The 20,251-nt window shown below is 48.7% G+C and overlaps 1 protein-coding gene and 1 long non-coding RNA gene across 3 annotated transcripts in view; one reads left to right on the top strand and one right to left on the bottom strand.

Annotated features, from left to right (window-relative positions):
* LOC128083980 (uncharacterized) overlaps positions 1-561 on the top strand; it is an 86,517-nt gene extending 85,956 nt beyond the window's left edge. Inside the window, exon 2 of the long non-coding RNA XR_008208284.1 lies at positions 473-561. This is a non-coding gene — a long non-coding RNA (uncharacterized LOC128083980). The remainder of the gene's footprint in view (positions 1-472) is intronic.
* The window catches only part of ACSL6 (acyl-CoA synthetase long chain family member 6), a 41,378-nt gene extending 27,156 nt beyond the window's left edge, over positions 1-14,222 (bottom strand). The window contains exons 1-3 of one of the 2 annotated variants that reach the window (XM_052689644.1): positions 13,661-14,222; positions 13,249-13,369; positions 9,036-11,267 (exon numbers count right to left, since the gene is read on the bottom strand). In XM_052689644.1, the coding sequence (XP_052545604.1) occupies positions 9,036-9,084 (49 nt within the window). In that variant the 5' untranslated portion in view covers positions 9,085-11,267; positions 13,249-13,369; positions 13,661-14,222. Of the gene's footprint in view, positions 1-789; positions 1,064-9,035; positions 11,268-13,248; positions 13,370-13,660 lie in introns of those variants that run through there. The other variant, XM_052689643.1, reaches the window with a different exon arrangement.
* Between the last annotated feature and the right edge of the window lie 6,029 nt (positions 14,223-20,251).

Raw genomic sequence — 20,251 nt, forward strand, 5'->3', positions numbered from 1 at the left:
CCAGGCTAGATGTGGCTCTGGGCAGCCTGGTTCTGCTGGTTGGTGACCCTGTACATAGCAGGGGATTGGAACAAGATGAGCATAGCAGTCCTTTGCAACCCAGCCCATTTTGCAACCCATCGCAAAGAGCCCACCTCACCACAGGGTGGAGAAACACCACGTACACAAAGCCTGCCAACCCGCAGGGTCTCAGCCACAGCAACACGATTTCGCTGCTCTCTGCAGAGTTCCTGCTGCCGGGAGCGAGCCGTGCCGCACACACGGGACCTTAGGGAGCAGAGCCCAGAGAGATGACTCTGCTGAGCCCTACAGACAGCCCCAGGGAGCAGCGCTCCTTTTGCACCCCGTGTCATCGTCCACGGCAGGCGGGCAATGCAGCGCCCGAGGGCTGGAGGACCCGCATTGCTCTGCAGCTTTCAACCCGCACGGGGCTTCAGCCAGAGCTGCGGCTTTTTCCCCCTTTAAAGCTTAGGGGAAAAAAAAAAAAAAAAAAAAAAAAAAAAAAAAAAAAAAAAAAAAAAAAAAAAAAAAAAAAAAACCCTAACCAAACCAAACAGAAAATTGTAAATCCCACATTTGCTGCTTTCTGCTGCTTGGCCTCCATCCCCATCCTGCCGGCTGTGCCGCCGGCTGAGCGCGGTCGAGTCCTCCAGCAGCAGCGCCCGCCGCCCTGCAGCCCCGAAGCCGCTTTGCTTTGCTCAGCGCCCCGCAACCCCACCGCCAGCCGTGCCGTGGGGACCGCGCTGCACACGCACGGACACCAGCCAGCACAGCACGCTCTGCACTCACCGCAGCCGTCTGTCTGTCCGTCCGTCCGTTCCACGAGCTCAGCTCATGATCGGCTCCGTCGCCGGCGCCCGCGTTCACGGGCTCGCGGAGAACTGCTGACTGCAGGACGTCCCACCCCCTTCCCATCTGCAAACTGCCGAAAGAAGTTAAGCTTGGCTAATATCAGCTTAGGCTGTATTAGCGCGGGGCTGCCCGCTGTAACCCTTGGGGCTCCGCGGGGCTGCGCGGTCACAGCCGCTCCTCAGGCGTGCCAGCAGCTCCCAGCAGGAGCCAGGCGAGGCGTCCGGGGGCAAAGCTTCAAAGCCTTCCTGCCAATGCTTAATTTAAAGCGAAAAGCAGCATCGTGGGGCTTTTGTTGGTTTTTTTTTTTTTAGTGGTTTCTTTTTTTTCCCCCCCTAAAAAAAATATTACCAAAAAATGAGGCTTCTGATAAACAAAGAGCTTACACCGGCAGCCCTAGGCTGCTAAATTAACAGCTTCAGAGCCTGAGTAGAATCAGTGTAAACCACCTGAATCAATAAAAGAGTAAGAGGATATAACTACAGCCAATATCACCCTTATGTTGTTAAATACAGTAAAAACAAAGCCAAATAAATCCAGCAACAGAACTTGTAAATTAACTCTTGTTATAGAGCAACAAAACCAAACTTTTACTATTCACTATCACCCTTCTCAACAGAGTCCTCACAGAACCCCTCTCCCCTCAAAAAAAAAAGAAAGTTATCATCCCTGGGCACAGATATTTAATGACTTTCCAGGCAAAATCATCAAACATTCCTCATTTGGCCCATCTGTGGCTATTCTGCAATTAGTCCTAGTTTATAAAACCACCAGGGAGTGTCAGGCTGAGTGATCCCCTGGTGTCAATCAGTGTCTCCCAGTGGAGGCACAGCACTGTCCATCCTTTATCCTGTGTGCTCAGGAGCTGCAGCAGGCAGAGTAGCATAGCTCAGGTGTGTGCACAGCCCCAGGAATGCACCATAGCTGTGCTTGTGTTGCAGAGCTCTGGGGAAAGAGTCAAAGTGCCTGCAGAACTGCCAGCTGAGCACAACGTGCTGCAGGAAACAGAAACCGTTTGTATCTCTGTGCTTTTATACGTTATCAGGATGAATGAGAAACATGGATGAAGGCTGAATCTTGAACAAAGCCGTGCTCACAGCCAGGGGGACACAGAGGTGGGGGAGCAGCCAACCCAGGCTGCACACCAGGAAACCACAGCTAAGGTGCAGCCCTCCCTCCTCCTTCTCACACAGCACTGTGATGCAGTGAGGATGTTCCCACAAGAGCTATGCTTTATCTGCCACAGCTTTGGGAAGAGAGAAGAAAACTACCAGAAAGGCCCCCATTTTTCACCTTAGAAGTGCAAAAAACAGGCACTGATTAAAAGAATGTAAGTGATGCAAGGGATGGGGGAAATTCTCCCCCTGTGTTTCTCTGTTGAACACTCCCTCATTCCTTCCTACAGCTTTTGGTCATTAATTACACACTCCGTATTTCTGACCAGTAACAAAGAGCAGCAGGAAGGAAATGCGCTGTATGAACAGAGGATTAAGTCAGTCATTAGGGATGCTGACACGAGGCCACCAGCACAGAGCTTCTCTCTCCTCCCCCTTCAACCCTCAGTTCCCTCTCTCTGCAGGAGCACCAATGGATGCATCTCCCAGCTGCCGTCTCCCCACAGCCCTGGGAGTCCCAAAGCTCATTCCCCACACTGCAGCCAGGCACAGCACAGATCCTGCCAGGCACTGGGGACACGGCCGTGTGGGCATCCCTGCAGCAGAGGGTTTTGAGAGCCCTGTGGTCAGGCTGTCATTTGGGATGTCCTTGCTTCATTGAAATGGTTTCTTTTCTTCTGTAGTAACAGCACGCAGTGGTGCTGTTTGAATGTAAACCACTTGGTTTACATGCCAGAGTCTTTGTTGTTCATTTAGTTATTTTTTTTTTAGTTTTGAGGTTTGGTTGGTTGGTTGGTTTTTTACTTTAAATTAAGCAGCAGTTGAGTTATCCATGGTTTCACTTCCAGTCAGTTCTGACTTCTGCATCCCGCTGCATGTCCTGCTTGCATTCCCAACATGAGTGCAGCTTTCTTTTATCCAAGCCCACGTATTTTCATGTGTGTTTCCAAGCCACATGAAGGCATTCTTGTCTGTGATGAGTTCAGTGCACATCAACAAACCCCCAGTTCAGAGCACATGGTGCATTTCTGCTTCCTCCATCCTCGTGGCTTTTCCCCATCCCCAGCACCGTCCTCTTTCCTGTTGCAAAAGCAGCTCTCAGAGCCTCTGCTTTGGGTATTTTGAGACATCTCTCCAAGACTTTGCTGTTCCTTATCCCCCTCCCCCCTGGCAAGCCCAGAGCTGACCTCCGAAGAGTTAAAGCATGGGAGGCCCCCCGTCCATTCCTCCCTCTCAATAGTTTTTGCCTTTTCAAATGTGTTTAACCAAATACAGCGAACAGAGGATATGCAAATGCCTTTTCCCAAAGGAAACACAGGGCTGAATTGTTGCTGGCGGCTCACAGCATCACACCACCCTCGGCAGCCTCTCAGCTGAAGGGATTTGCTCAGCCGGGATCGGGGCCCAGGAGGAGCCTGGCGGGCACAGCGACCCATTCGAGGCGGGGACGCGGCGCTCAGCGGGGCGCCCCGGGTGTCCCCGGCCGGCCTCTGACCCTGCCTGCACGGCCGAGCCAGAAATAGAATTATTTCATAAACCCGAGGGGAACCTCTCGCCAACGGGTTGTAGAGCGATGGGAATCGCCTTGCAAAGCTCTGAGCTCCCTCGGGTTGCTGGTTTGACGTGGGCAACCTTTTGCAAGCAGCCGGCAGGAGATCCGAGCACGCTGCAGCACAAAAATAACTCCGTGTTTGCCCCTCTAGAATTACAACTCACGGATTTACCTAAAACTGAACGGCACGGGACGTACTGGCTGAAACACATTCAGAAAGCAACCGGATATATTTGTCCACCGTTAAAAACGGTCCGTAATGTTCTTTCCACCTTTTATGCCTGGAAGGGAGTGGGGAGGGGAGGGGAAGAGGAGAGGGCGTTGAAGAGGTTGGTGACATCAGCTGGCACTGCTCGCGGTGGTGCCACCTAGCAGCCACACACGACACCGCCGCGGCTCCGACCCCAAATCACACCACCTTCGCTGTTTCGTTCTCATTTGCTCAGCCGTGGTAGTGCTGCGTGCCCCCCGTCTCGCCCCTCACTTAAAGGAAGCAGCGTCTGTGTTGTTTATGGAGTTGATATTAAGGATTTGCAGCCGAGGGATGGAGCTGGTTGCTGCTCTGCAGCCCATGGGGACCTGCAGACCTTGCCATGTGAGATCCCAGTGCATCCTCCCTTGGTGCTGATGCCACTCTCTGTCCCCTCTGGCACCATCTCCTGCCCACGAGGGGTGGCACAGCCTGGACTGCTGCAGCTCAATGCATGGACATCCCAGCCCCTGCTGCTCAGTGGCTGTGGAGGGAGCAAAGGCCACTTGAGCTCCTTCTCTCAGCTATGAACCAATGGCCAGCCCAGAGGAAGGGCGGCCACACAGCATTCCATCAACCAACAGATCCCAGAGAGACACGGTACCCTCTGCACCCAACTGTATCTACACTGCACATCAGCCATCCTTTCCAGAAAGCTGTCTGGAGGAGGAGACCTGGGCTCAGGAGCCAGCAGAATGAGGACAGAGCTGCCCCAGGGGCATCAGCCTCAGGGAGATTGGGAAGGAAGCACCAGGAAAAACAAGCAGCTGCTGAGCTGTCATGCTGGCACCAGACAGGCGGCCGATGGATTAGTCATAACCAAACGGGACAGAAGCTCAAATTTCAGAGCAGAAGCTTATAGGACAAAAAAAAAAAAATGCATTCCAAAATGGAAGTGTGTGCAGGGAAATTCCTGTTGGAGCAGGGAGGTCCTACTGGTGGCACCCTGCATCACAGCCTGCCTGAAGATTTGGCTCCAGAAGATGGGTTTGCACGAGCAGCACTCTGCAGACTGCAGCAGACCAAGGACCCTTCCCAGCCCATCATTTACTCCAAACCACCCAGCATCCTGCAGCACCCCTGCAGGACAGGAACCGTGCCCGTGTGGTTTTCCAAATGGCACAACTCACCCCAAGGGAGAAGAGTGGGGTGATGAAACCAGGTACCCCTGCATCCCCTTGACCTCGCAGATACCATCCCATCTGATACTGATTCTGCAGTGCTATTTTGCAGTAATGAAGTGGAAACTGTTTCCTAGTGGTGTGGCCTGCCTGAGATTGTATCTACACCACAGCAGCCACATGCTTGAGGAAATGGAAATGTGAGCTGCATTCTTGCAACACCACTGCACACAGAACTAGATGTAAAAACCTCTCTCCCCTCTGTTGGGGCTTTCCCAAGAAGAAGGTGATTTCCACTCAATGATGCCTTTTTTTCCTCGCTTCCTGTGGCGCAAAGGAAAAGGGCTTGGACAAGATGATTGGATTTCTCTTCTTTCCACATTGCTGAAAGTTGTGTGCTACCCACGATGAAAGCTTGGTGGCTTACAGGGGAGGTGTTTGCCTGGCAAGGTGCAGCACAGCATGGGCTCGGAGCCTTATCCCTTCCCAGCACCAACCACTGCATTTTTCATCACACAGCCTCCAATCCAAAGGTCAAATAATTTTATCCATATTCAGAGAGCAAGGAGAAGCAAAATCAGCCACAGCCTTTCCCTCTCTCCCCTCTGTCTGCCTCCTCAGCAGCCAAGGGTCACCTTGAAGGCTCTGTGACAATGTTTACGGTGAAGGGAGGCTTTGACACAGCAAGCGACTTGTCATCAACACACACTGATGGCACGCCATGGCAGTCCATATGAGCCCAGCAAAACATTTACCTGGGTGACACTGCATGGAAGCAGTGCTCAGTGCCTCAGAGTCTGCAGAAAAAGATTCGCCAGGACCCTGAATCAGCATATTGGGAAATAGCAGCCATGGGAGCCAGGCTGGGCTCACAGCAAGCTGCAGGAAAGCTCAGGAAGGAACCTGAGGAATCCACTGTTAGTATGGGGTTCTGTGGATTTGAGGGATACAATTTGAGCATCTTTATCCATATTTTAAAGCCACGTCCTCTCTGGCACACCTCAATCCATTGCATCAGGCTGCAGAAATGGGCAGAAATGGCCCAGACCCCAACCCAGGGACCTGCAGGCTTTGGCTTCGCACAGCAGCACAAGGCACATAAATAGCAGTGATTAAAAAATCCTCATTGTATCGATCCATTACCAAAGGAAGAGACACTTATAAATAAAAGTAGTATTAATAGATGCTCTCCTTTCTTCTTCCTTGCTGGTAAGAAGGAGCAAAGCCCAGAAGAAGGCCATGGGGACGGAGCATCCCTTGGTATCCTCCAGCGCCTGCCTCAGCTCCCTGTGAGTCAGCTGAGTGCTGCAGCCACTGTATGGTGATATCAGGTTGGCTGTTGGGAACAATCTCTTCTCCAAAGAGCAGTCAGGTGCTGGCACAGCTGCCCAGGGAACGGGGGGTCACCGACCTGGGGATGCTTCAGAACGTGGAGATGTGGCACTGGGGACGCAGTCAGTGGGCATGGTGAGCTGGGCTTGGGGACCTGAGGGGTCTTCTCCTACCTGAATGATTCTGCAAATTTTCACACAGATTCCTCACAGAAACATAATAACGAGGAAAGGTTTAAGCCCTGTGATGCTCAGTGGTGCTCGGTGATGCAAAGCCAACAGTTACACTCTCAGTTCTGTAACATCATTTTTCTTTCTCCCTGGCTTGCTCCCAAGTCAGCTTTCCTACATCCACGGGTATTCAGTTAGTTCGGTTTGCCAGTTGCCTTCAAAGCTTTTCTCCTCTTTTCATTACTTGGAAAAATTGGTAACATCCATAGTAGAGTGGAGACAAAAATCAAATAAATGTCTAAATTAGTCCAGAGCAGCAGAGAAAACTGCTGTGCGCTGCCTTTCCCCACAAGCAAGCAGAGAAATGCGGGTACATTTACTCCTTCCTTTTGATGGTATCTAACAATTGTCTAAATGGAAAAGTAATAGAGCTGGAGAATAAAAGCAACTAAATATATCTCACTGCACAGCCCAGGCACTGCCTCTGCACAGCAGTCAGTGCTCCATGCCCAGCCCTGGGCATCTGCTTTGTGCCACACGCAGAGCGCAGCGGGGAACGTCCCCTGTCCTGAGACCTGAACTTCAAGCTGTCACTGAGGGCTCTGTGTCACAGTGTGAGAGGAGGGTTTGGAAATGGGGCTGTAAGAGTCCCTTGCAGCCTCTCCAGAGTTTTCATGTGAGAGACTCAGCTGCGATGTTGTAAAGCCACAACCAAACCGCCCCAAGGTGCAAATCTCTGCCCACTGGTGCCTGCTCTGCATCCATCAGAGCACCCAGGGTAACAGAGAGCTTGTCTGCGCATTGGGAATTAATTGTCTTTGTCTCCAGCATTATTCCACCAAGGTCAGCACTGCAGACCCATCCTCAGTGATTAAAACCCATTATAGATGTGCAAGAAATTCATAGAAACCCAACAAGAGTGCTGCGCTGGCATGTGGTGGACATCATGCATCTCATTAAGTACATCAGCATGGCTACCATGTTCCCTCAGCAGCACGGGGCTGTGTTCAATGGGACAAAGCCACCAGAAGACCAAGACTATATGTAAAAGCAGCAACCAGAGGCACACAGCTACTGGGCTGGACAGGATCTGAGCACAGAGCCATCTCCCTTGGGCAGCCTGGCACCTGTGAGGGGCAGTGGCAGCACAGGACACCCAGGGCACAAAAGCTCAGGCTGAAATCACCATTTCCACCAAAGTAAAACGGGTGAGGAATTAAGGGAGGCCATGAGGCAGAGCCACACCTGGATGGATGGACACTTGGGGATGGCAGGGCATGCAGAGAGAGATGCGTGGAGGTGGCAGGGTGGTACTAACAGGCTGCCCTGAAAGCAGGGAATCACCGTGCCTGGAGTTGCTCCAGAATATGGAGATGGGACACTGGAGGGCCATGGTCAGCAGGCATGGTGGGATGGGTTGGGGTTGGACTTAGGGATCTGAGAGGTCTTTTCCAACCTCAGTGGTTCTATCAGGGGGTTGGTCCTGCAGTGTGCACATGGAGGCCCCAGGGAATCATTCCCCACTGGCTCCACTCTGCTGTTGTCATAAGCAAATTTCAGTTCCAATAAAGGAGCTCAGAGCAATCTCTGGGGCTCTGGGCCCAAAACACTGCAACAAATATCCACCTGCAGCCCCTGAGCCAGCTCCTGCTCTCTGATTCACCCATGGAATTCCCACTGGGCAAAATTAGCCCTGTGTGAGTTTTGTTGCAGTTCAGAAGCAGCTGCTTGAAGCAGCCAAAGCACACTGACTTCAGTGTGAGCCACCAGGATGTATCCAAAGACAAAGGTGATATTCAGTTCCCTATTTTTTTCATCTTTTCCAGATTCGGAAACATCAAGTAGACGTGCACATAAATAATTACGACATGTTTTCCATTCTTGGCACTTCTCAGCAGAAGATTTACCTAATGATGCAAAGCTGTCATCTTTAAAAATCGTTTCCCCTTTGTACTTCTCCTTGGAAGTCTGCTGGGAGAAATAGCACAGGCACCGAGCCATGCCTTTCTGCAGTGAAGATGCTTCAGATTCAAAGGTCCCAGTTTAAGGCCAAACTCTTGCACACCTTACAGAGAAGCACCTATTTCAGACTCGCATGTGTCCAAGCACACTCTGAACCATCACTACCCGTCCACGAAACAATGGGACACCAGTTCAGCCCTGCCCACCCGCACACACAGCCCCACGCACTGCCCTATTTCATGCACCCACTGCAAATAAGCAGAAAGTGCCCTTACTCACTGCCAGAGATGGACCAAATAACCCCTCAGGATGCTTTGAAATTATGTAACACACCAAGCCGTTCCTCCAGCCCTCCCCGGCTCTGCCGCACCGTCTCATTGTGTGCCATCAAACTGCATGCACGCAGCAGAATAGCAAATTTTCACCTCCGAAACCACCCCTGCCGTTCAGCACCGGCTTCCATCCGATCGCGTTCCCCCCTCTTTTAATCGGAAAGTAATGAGATAGGAATACCCGTGCCGGGAGGCCGGGGAACCGCTCACAGGGCCGGGGGGCTCCGTTCCCCGCTCGCTTCGACCGGGCCACGCCGCCACCGCCCTCCCCCCCGCCCGCAGCCCCTCTCCCGCACAGCGGGACCCACGGCGGTCAGGGAGGGCCTTGGATTGCAGCGGGTCGGGCACTCACCCAGCAGCAGGCAGCCGGAGCCCGCGGAGCCCAGCAGCGGGGCGAGCATCCCTGCGGCGCGGCCGCTCCCGCCGCGCACTGCGGCGCGCACGCTGCGCACCCGGCCCGCACCGGCACCGCGCGCTGCCCGGCATAGGGCGGTATTTTTAGCATCCCTCCTCCTCCTCTCCCCATCCTGGCCAGCCCTCCGGCTCCTTCTTACATCGGGCGAGGCTGCTCGGCGGTGTGCGCAGGTCCCTTCCCCCCTCTGAGCACCGGAGGAAAGAGGAAAAGGGAGAAACTTTATTCCGCAGTGATCGGTATTTTCGCCTTTGGTCTGTGAAATTGCCTCTGAATGGCGACCCGCGTGGTAGCGGTCCCGAAAGCCCCGACCAGCGGAAATACCGACAGCTCCATCAGAACTGCTTGGAGGCAGATCGGCATTGCTGCGAGATACATCAAAACCTCAGAAACGCAGCAAACGGCTACATGCAAAAGGAGATGGAACGCTTATGCTGGCAAACGGATGGGAGGAGTCAACAGATTTGTATTCTTAGCGCTTCCATCTCTCCCCGAACAAAGCTGGTTGTAGAAAATTAATCTGAGCTCCACGGTACGAGAAGGGCTTTGCAGAACAAAGCTTTACAACGGCTGCGCCAGCAGTGAGCTCGGATGTCACATCCCCAGCAAGCACAGCCAGTGGGAAAATGGGTCAGGAGTGGCAAGGAGTGGAACACGCACCGTCGTGTCCTTTTTCTTGAGCAGCAAGAATGACAGATCTGCAGGGCAGGCAGAACCTCAGCAAGCAGCTGCTTAACTCCTTGTGAGCGCAGAGCAAGGGGCAACCAAACATCCCCTACACGTGAGGAATTAGCCCTCATTTATCAGTGATTAAAGCTGTCCTGCCTAGAGCGTGATTTTCTTTGAAGATAAAGGCTTTTGACTTTCTAAAGTGAGAACAGAGCTGATGTAGATGAAGAATTTCCATTTGATGGGCAAAGGCACTTTAAATGTGGTTTCCTCCTGATTCACTTAAAAAAGAAGACTTAAAATTTCCTGCATACAGAAGATCAACGTCTGACTAAAACTGGTATCACCTGTTAGTGTCACTGCTGCCCACTGCTGAAAGCTGTAAGGAAATTGCTACATCCAACCGCTCTGGTAAATTGGGTTTCCAAAGTCCTTCATCTCAAAGCAAAAAATACAAACTACAACAAACATACAACAAAAAAACTCAAGAATGCTGCAGTGGAGACTTAAGATGACCGTATCTGTACCTTCAGACTTCAGTTCTCTTGATAAAGGCCCCCACAGACAACAGCAATTGTGACTTCAGCTACACCTGGTCCCAGAAAAATCAAATAAAAGTAAATTAGATTGCCTAGCAGCAGAGAAATGATTTTGCCAAGTCCCATTTTATGGCTGTTTTACTTAAAAGCTTTTGTCTAGTCTATTCCTGAAACATTCATTCTTGATAAGGAAGAACATTTCCTTCCTCACTTTGTACCTTCTTCTATGCAGCAGCTTCCATGCTTTTGAAGGCTGTTAGCACATCTTGTTTTCTGCAAGCAATCTGCAGCCCACAGCCACTAGGACTCCCCCTGAAGCACCAATGGTATTTGCTGAGCCCTGCCTCTGGGCTCCTGCAAACCTAGATATGACAGTACTGAAGCTGAAAGATAGGAGCAATTAAGCTGTCCTAATCACACAGCATCTCCTGGTCTTTCTGGGGATGGACTTAGAAATTAATACCTCTGTAGGGAAGCTGAGGGAGCAGCAGGGACTGCTTAAAGTCCATCAACTTCCAGAATTCCACTGAAGTTTACAGCAAAGATTTGTACATCGAGTCCTGAAAAGGCCTTTCCTCCTCCTTACCAAGGAGTGAAGGCCATTGACACAATGAAAACCACCTGTGCCTCCTGGTTCTGGGGACCTGCGAGGTGCCCGCCTGTGCTCTGCGAGGAAGAGCTTCCCTGACCTCAGCAGCTCCAGCAGCATCTCCTCCAACCTCGGTGTCAACTAAAAAAAGACTGCTGACTTCCTGTGTTTCACCACAAATTTCCTGCCTTTCTGTGAAGTTCTCATGAGCCTTTTTCTAATTCTTGACTTCTGTTTCAATCCTTCGGTAGCTTTTCATTACAAACCGAGGCAAATGTTGCCCGAATGGCCATCACCAGGTCCAGCTGAGGAGGCCATTTTCTGAAGCTGCTCACACCTCCTATTTAAGCGCTGCCACTCCTTGTTGTCTGTCACCTAGGATGAGAGCAATGGAGACTGTTTCAAGATGTGTGAGACACCTGTCACGATGTTGAAATTTTCCACAGTAAGAAACCACCCAGAATCCTACTCAGAATTCATGAGTCAAATAAATGTTCCAAACTGCTGCAGTTTCACAGTCGGCTCTTACAGAGGTCATACCTTTGGCCAGCAGGAGATGCCAGGAGATACAACAACAGTATTCCTAATACCCAGACCAAAAAATATAGTCAGAAAAGGCCATCCAAGGAATCTGAGCTTACACCCCTCTCCAAGCTATGTAAAGTTTTCCAGTTTAACTCTGTTACTAGCAGGAGATCCTGCTGCTCTGCTCCTTCACACTCTGGTCTGGGCCATAGGGAACGCATGCTATACCACATCTCTGAATAATACCAAACAAATTTAAAGCTGCTCCTACTCATTCTCACCATTGCAACATTTGTCTGAAAGAAGAAATATCCATTATTTTTTTTTTCGGTTCTCTTCTGTGCTCATTCAACATTCTGCTGTAATCCTGTTGCTCAAAGTAACACTAAATACAAAAAAACACTCTTTGAAAGTGCTCCATTTTATAAATTCTTTTAAGAAGTGTGTACTGTATTTCAAGCTGGAACTTGCCCAACTTTTATGTCAGGTTTTTCAATCTGTTTTCATCCCCAACCAGCTGGTAAATCGTTACTATGGCAGCACTCAGTGCAGTGACTCAGCACTCCCCCACATTTCAGTATCAGCTGTCTGCCTTCCTGGTTTCTTATGTTGGTAATCATGCCCTCTTTTCTGTTTCGTTGCAGAATTATGAGATCATTCTCCCCTTGTCTAATTCAGCATTTGTTGAGGAAATCAGTGCAAGAATCTGCTAAGTAAATATAACTACTCAGGATACTATTTTAGCTTCCATTGTGTGCTGACCAGAAAGATGTTTGAACTTCTTCCATCATCTCTCAGTGTTTCTCTGGAGCTATGTTACCCATTCCAAGTGAGCTAGTCTGACATCAAACCACAACATACCCAGCTCCAAAACATCCCAGCTACATTGAGCAAGCAGAAACTCCCCTCCTTTCATTGCAGTTCACATGTCCTTGCTTCCTGTGCCTCGGCAGGAACTTTCTTCCTCCTTCTTCGTTTACCTAGATCTGAAGTTGCATTGATGCCTTGAGTTTTCACCTTGTCTGGTCCTCTGTCTGGTTTTCACTGGTGAACTGATCACCCAGTTCTCGTTATTACAAGCAGAACTACTGCTTAGAGGAATAGAGAAGATGTATATGTATATAGATAGATGTATTCACACACAGATAATATATTTTAATCTGTACCTTTGAGCTAACTGGGGAGATGATGAATCCACAATGGTCATTCAATTTGGCATGTCCAAAAATATAAAATGGTTTTGATGAATAATCATTTTGAAAACAATTTCAGTAACCGTGGAGCCCAGAAAGCCTGTGGCTTTCTGTCTTGTGGTTGCCCTATCCCAGAGCTAGAGAGGCATGAGCTTCTCATCAAGGCTTTTCTTGAAGCCAAAGCATTTCTTTTACCTTCTTTTGCATCTAACGACACAGGTGAGTTTAAACTGGCTGGCTCAGGACGTCACAAAACAAACTCCTCCTTCCGAGGTGCAGTTTGCCATTGCAAGCATAACAAAAGCTGTCTTCACCATCATTAAGCGTGGTGGAAAATTACCTTTATCACAAATATTTGCTACAATTTTTTTTGTAAGACTACCAGCCACAACTCTATAAAGCGGAAATAAGGAAGCGGGCTCAGATCGTAGAATCACTAAGGCTGGGAAAGGCTGGGCTCACCTGGCCCTCCCCCGACCCATCCCCACTGTGCCCGCTCACCGCGACCCCCAGCGCCACGTCTGCCCTCGGCAGCAGAGCGCCGGCGCCTCCAGCACCACGGACAGCGGCCGCCCCGCACCAGGTCAGCCCGTAATTACCGCAGCTGTTAATTAGAGAACCCGCTCTGCCCCCATCACCTCACATAGGTTTGCCATAGGCTCCCGGCTGTATTCAGTGTTGCACGCCACCCTAGGAGTGCTTGTTCCATCCATGTCTGCTGCTTCTGCTCCAGATTCCTCAGCCTTTTCTTTTTTCTACCTGTTGAAGAGAATACACTTCAGTCCGTGCTGTATCTAATAATGGTCATCCATAGGGAGGAATGTGGACTTTTTTGACTTGGAGAGAAACGAGTGCTTGGAGTGAGGAGATAATACACTTACGGGAGGCACAGCGTATGGACCAGCACTATTTGGCAGCCCAAATCAGTAAGAAGCGATGAGACTGACCTTACGGTAAATCTGAGTAAAACTGTCCTGCATCCAATAGCCAAGAGAACAGTACCTAGTGCCTCTAAAAGCCATGCAATCATGCTGTACGGTGCCAACTTACCTTCCATGCATGAATTTGACTTAAGGATATCTTGGCCAGATGAAGAGAGAAGTCAAATGTAAGCCTTCACTCAAGTCAACAAAAGCAATTACCTCCTCTACATTAAACATAGTCACCTAAAGCATCCTGATGTTTTGTATTATCGATTTTGATTGCAATTTTTTTATTATTATTTGTTGACAGCTCTTCTTTAAAATAAACTTGTAACATTCTACATCAATCTTATTGGCAAGTACACAGTTACTGTAGAAATACAGCAAGAATCATTTGCTATCTGAAAGACAGGGAGCTGGGAGCCAAGCACAATGCAGCTGGCAAGGCAGGCGCCTCGCTGTCAGAGTGCAGCCTCACAGCAACCAAGCACAGCAAGCAGGACAAGCCTGAGGATGGCAGCCAAACACCCAGTCCATCAGCAACTGTTTGGTGATGGAAGAAGTCTGAGGTCGAGGCAGGATCAATCCACAGGTTAGCATCCAAAATCAGCAGGGTTTATGGCCAGAGGAAGGCACAGTTGCAGCTCAGCTGATGACCAACACTTCAACAGTACAAGCAGAAATTGAATGATCTCCAGGGCCAAGCTTAAATGGGCTCCTGGTCTGTGGGCAGGGTGTGAGCAGAGGCCCAGCTGAAGCTGGTCAGAGCCAACAAAGCCCTTTGTTGTCCAAGGGGCTCCAGCTGGTACAAACTTTCATCAGCAAAGGCTGCCTTTCAACATTTGACTATTTGGTAAAGTGAGGGCATCATGTTGTAATTGATTAATTGGCTTTTATCAGTCAAACTTTCACAATAAAGGCATTTTGTTAGGCAAATACACATACAAATTGTAATTCTTGGGCTCTGAAGCAATTTACCAGGCGTGAATTTTTAATATCTCTCATTAATTCCATTGTATTTAACTTATGTATGACTGTTTGCTGATGTGAATGACTATAGTGACAAAAATCCTCCTGGCTGCAAGAAAAAAAGCTGGATTATTCAATTATTTGCAGGAAAAATCAGTGAACTGCTGATGCAAAGTAGGAAAAATAGAATATTTCATTTTGAGAATTCAAAACCCACAGCAGGCATTAGACTAGAAGTGACATAATGCCCTACTTTATGGATTCGGTTTCTGTTCATGTCCATTTATCATCACCATGAACTCTCTGAACTATTTCTGGCAGGGTGATGCAAAGAGGAGAGTGGGTGCCACCTCTGCTCTGCTGCTGCCCCAGTCAGAAGGCTTCAGCTCCAAAATAAAAGCAAAAGCATACAAGAGCTGTTTGAGAACAAACAAATCTTAGTTCAGCTCTTCCTATGTTACTGTAACAAGTAACAGAACAAGTAGTTCTATTTTGTTTTTCTCAGAACCAATTAAGATATCAAAGTTGGACAGCATGGCTGTTGTACCTCATAACCCTACGCTCTGCTGTAGTTACACAAAACAGATGAGGTGTTTGTTGTAACAACTTCTGGCATAGGGGACACATTTACAGCTTAGGCCCAAAAGAATCCTGTCAGTGAATGGAAGCAAGAGCTGATTTCTCTTAATGCTGAGGTCAGTAAGCAATTCAGTAGAAGCAAGTTATGTTATATCTCTCGGACTGGGAGTAAAGCATCCACTTCCTTGTATAAATATAAATAAATATAAGCATATGTTGTAATGACCTTTGTGCTTTCGTTACATTTGTTCACCTTGGGTTTGAATAATGGAGAATAGAGATATCATGATTTGGGTTGTGGCTAATGGGCCACACCTCTTGGATAAAGAAATGAGAAAGCCAATCTCTTAGCATATGTGAAAATGCCACCTTACAATACATTAGTTCAAAGGATAGCTGAAATTAATTTTTTGAAACAGATTTGAGGTGGAGGAGTCACAGGAGTATGGCAGTTTCATCCCATCTGTTAAACTACCCAGCTTCTCTTTCCCTTCTCCATCAGCCCATGAGCAAATCACAGGAGAGGGAACAGAGAGCCGGAAGCAGCTCAGTTAGCAACAGTACTGCATGTGCAGGCAATGATGCTGTGCTGTGACTGTGAAGCCACAGATCACACACACTGGTGACTCAATGATGTGTGGATCTCGTTATTTAAAAAAGGACCAGGTTCCTTTGGTGCTTCCAATACAACACAGAGAAACAAAGCGCTTCACTTCCTCTGCCTAGGCAAGAATGGGGAAGGCCCCATGTCTGCTTTTTGCCATCGATCAGTGAATGATGTGACCTTGTCAACAGCAGCAGCCTGGCAGAGCAATGGCAGTGAGCTTCCTGCTCTGCTTTCTCCTGTAATAATCTTTTCTGCCCCTCTGTTTCTGAGAGAGATGCCATCTGCCGTCAGAGCTCAGCAGACACACAGTGCTGGGACTGAGCCAACGCTGGGGAAAGCAGAAGTCAAGGAGCTGCAGGAAAGGCTGCTGAGAGCAGAGCGGAAATGCCTTTGTGTGACATCGTTGCTATCTCACACATTTATTAATGATTAATGTACTTAGGTTGCACTGAAATGGAACGCCTTTGAAACAAGAACACGATGCATTTTTGTTGCAGACAACAAGCTGTTTGCTGGGGCTTTTGTGCTGTTCCTCCACATGCCGTGAGCGTGTGCCAGCTGCTTATTTACACTGGTTTAATGAAAAGATGGACAGGGTCATGTAAGCTTTCTAAGAGCAAGGTCAAGGATTCAGAAACTGTTCTAAACTGAGGACATGTGAGGTAGGAGTTGGGCTGAGCCCAGATTTGGCAGGGGCTACGACAGCATCAGTGCAGAGTGCACTTGAGCTATATAGAAAGAACAGATCTGTGTCACTGATGTAAGAGCAAAAAAAAAAAAAAAAAAAAAAGGCTGACAAATAATAAATCTTTCATTACCACTTGGAATCAAAATTGTATCTCACCGTGGAATTAAATACATCATACGGCCTGATAAAATAAACACAAGAGAAGTGGATCCTCATCTGAAGTGACTGTGCAGTTCTGAGGAAGCTCAAAGTCGTGCTCTCATCTGCTCCTGTTTCTTGGGCTTCAGCTATTACCTAAATTATTCCATGGGATGTTGCGCATTCACACCCATTGCTGGTGATTTTCTAGGAAGGGAATTAGGCACACAGCATCAGGCTGACAGAGCCGAGTTGGAAAGTCGTGGATGTAGAACCAAAACGGGGAAGTTGGTTAGAGAAATGAAAAACGAGCAACATGAACAGGAAAAAGGAAAAAAAGGCCAGCTCTTCTCATGTGCTCTCAATGAAAGAAAAACAGAAACAACGAGCAGGCAAACCCTGGGCACAGGCCTTCCCCCAGGTGGCACTGAGGGTTTCTATTTTCAATTGTCTACACAAATATGTGACAACACAGTGAGGTGGCCGTCGATGCTGATCTGCTTTTATGCTCACAAGCAGGAACATGCCTGAGAAACCTATTTCTCAGTGCCCTGGCTAGGGAATAACAACCTGACAGCCACACAGCGGAGACTGAAATCTCTCCCCTTTATCCTTGAGTGACCTGGGTCTGGCGGATTGATTTTTAGCCCTGTGCCGTTCCCATCAGCTCACCTTCAGGTTGGGGATGGCTCCTCGTGCTGCTCGGATGGTGCTCAGTGATGGATGTGGGCTGCATAGGACCGCCTCCATGGCTCTGTGGGACAAACACTCTTAGTCAGAGAGAAAAAAATTGCTGGTTGTTTGAAATGTGTGGCAGATTAATGGGCCCACTTCTGTTTAACAATTGTACAGCAATTATTTAGCAGTGAGGTTCTTCTCAGCTGATTCAGATAGGTCAGGGTTCCAAAGGATGTGATTAAACTCCTGGAAAGGGTCTTGCAGCTACTGGGAAATCACGGTGTGACGGGGACACTTTGCTGCACATGGTCAGGGTTCTCCATCTACCAGCTCTCACTGTTTGTGTCAGCAGGGCACTGCAGTCCACGCAGAACATCCTGCTGGAAACATCCTGCCTGCAGGCAGAGCAGCCCTGCTCTTGCTAAGAAGGCAAAATATGTCCTCAGGTGAGGGTGGGCTTTGCTATCCCACAAGGTCTTCTGTTTTCACTTTTGCCCCTGGTTTTGACCAGCTACAAAACAAAAGAGTGGTGTGACCATGGAGATTTGGACCCCAGGCTAAGAGGAAGACATTGAGGTGCTGGAGTTTGCCTAAAGAATGGGCAGTGCAACTGTGATGGGTCTGGAGCACACATCCTATGGAGAGCAGCTGAGGGAACTGGGGTGGTTCTGTCTGGAGAAGAGAGGGCTCAGAGGAGACCTCATTGCTCCCTGCAACTCCTGAAAGGAGGTGGGGGGGAGGGATCAGCCTCTGCTCCCGGATAACAGTGATAAGGTGAGAGGGAACGGCCCCAAGCTGCACATGGGGAGGGTCTGGTTGGAAACTGAGCATAATTCATTCTTCAAAGAGTGGTCAGTGCTGGCACAGCTGCCCAGGGAGTGGGGATGTCACTTTGCTGGAGGTGCTCCAGAGCCGTGGGGATGTGTCACTGGGGAATGTGGTCAGTGGGCACGGTGGGCTTGGTTGGGCTTGGGGATCTGAGAGGTCTTCTCCAGCCTGAATGGTTCTATGATTTCCCCAGTGTAACTCATGTCGCTTTTCAATTATCCACTTGAATTAGAACAATGCAATTCCTATTTCCTAGCTGAGAGAGAAGAGAAAATATTATAGCAAAATGAATGTTCACTGTATATTGACCAGTTCACAAGGCTGGAAATTATAGCAAAGTGTCCATAATTTGAATAAACCCAGGGAAATACACATCAGAAGAACGTTGTCCTTCTCTGAAGGTTTCCCATAGGTAAGTCGGCTGCCTATGAGAAATTTATTTTGATTTTGCTATGTAGTTCCATGAAAAAACGGATGAAGAGCAAACATCATCTGTGATTCAGTTTGAGAGGTGATATCTCTTCCGTATCTTAGCTCCGAACTGTTTAAGAAAATAACAATAAAAGAACAAAAGCAAATAATACCCGTTAGAGACAGCATTTCCTTTAAGGACCGAACTCCCAGACCGTGGCCTTTCCTGCAGCTGGGGCTGAACTCGGTTCCCTGCACGGGGATGCACCGGAGCAGTGCTGGGCGGCCTGGGATGCGTCAGCAGCCCCCACACAGCCTCAGGTGCTGAATCCCACTGGCTTTATCAAATGCAATGATCTCCCATAACGCACTTCTGAAAGTTGCACCTTTCCCCCATTTTCTTCTGCAGGCCTCACATGCTGCCTGTTATCTGCTGTTGCTAAAAGACTTACCAGCATGTATTTTCCACACTGATCGAGTGGTTACCTTCATGCTGTCAGACAAGGTAGTGACTTCTAAGAATAGAACTCAGGAAAGAAGTCGCTTAGTAAGACTGAAAACACAAAAATGCCTTTTTTTTTTCTTTTCTTTTTGAACTCTCCATGGCCTTATGGCTCAAGGTGTTGTGCTCAGGATTTTTGTTTTACCTGATAAAACCTCAAACTTAGATAGGAAGAAGCTGCCCGAAAGGACTGTTAAGGATGCAAAACAACTGCCTGAAAGTTGGGAAACGCTGAAACAAGAGAACCCATGCAGCTCAAGAATGGCCAACCCTGAGGAAAGCAGGAGGCTTCCTCAGAAAGAGAAAAAAGAGGATTGATTGTTAAGAATTTTGACACTGCCCTAATGGTCATCAGACTCTCATCATCAATTTGGACCATTCTGCATTTACTATGTAAAATCTCCTTTCTTTCTTCTTTTTGTACAAAAATTGACCTTCTCTGCCAGATCTGGCTCTGGGGCTTCAAGTTGTGCCTATGGGCCCAGCCTGATGATGGGTTCATGTTGTTCCCCAGCACTGTGGGGCACTGTCTCACATTCCCACAGTGCCAACACAGCCATCTCATGCTCACAGCATGGCAGTATCCATAAGCACAAGACCTCACTTTCTGCATCCAGCTACTACCACAGCACAATGCAACGATCAACAATCAATCAAGTTTGACAGCTTATATATATATAAAAATAACCAACAGGAGAAGCAGAGACAGCAAATGAGTTCCTCCAGTGACTGCTGAGCTGATGGCAAAATGCCATCGGGGCTGCGTGGGAGCAAAGCCCCAGGAGCAGCACCTGCCCACCATGGGCTCCACTCAAGACTGTGGGATCAAGAGGGATTGCAGTGGGCACCTGTGGGGCACTGGGAGTCCCTCACCAACCCGTTAATACATCAGGCTGTGTGTGAATGATCTATTGCATCGAATTGCATCAGAGCAGCAGCTATGGCTGAGTTGTGACGGCCACCAGAGCACAGCTGGAACCTTCCATAGGGCCTGGAATTGGTGCCGTCATAGCGCTGCGTTCTGTAGATTAGATCTCACGAGGGCAATGCTAAGAGCACTGAGAAGCACTTGCTATCTGTCCCTGTGGTTTTTATGACGATGCACCTGCAAAAGTTCCACAGAAGGCTGGAAATGAATCTATGCAATATAAATCAGTTTTCTGACACTTATATTTCTGTTTCTCTGTTATTCTCATGGGAATTTGGCTAATGAAACATAGTTAACAGAATTATTTAATTGAGATCACCCAGTCGCCAGTTTTGACAGCTCCAGGAGGAAATTCACGCTGGTAAACACATGAGCATTTGGAAATAAACC

Source organism: Tympanuchus pallidicinctus, unplaced genomic scaffold, assembly GCF_026119805.1.
Source record: "Tympanuchus pallidicinctus isolate F22 unplaced genomic scaffold, pur_lepc_1.0 scaffold25, whole genome shotgun sequence".
NCBI classification, from domain to species: domain Eukaryota; kingdom Metazoa; phylum Chordata; class Aves; order Galliformes; family Phasianidae; genus Tympanuchus; species Tympanuchus pallidicinctus.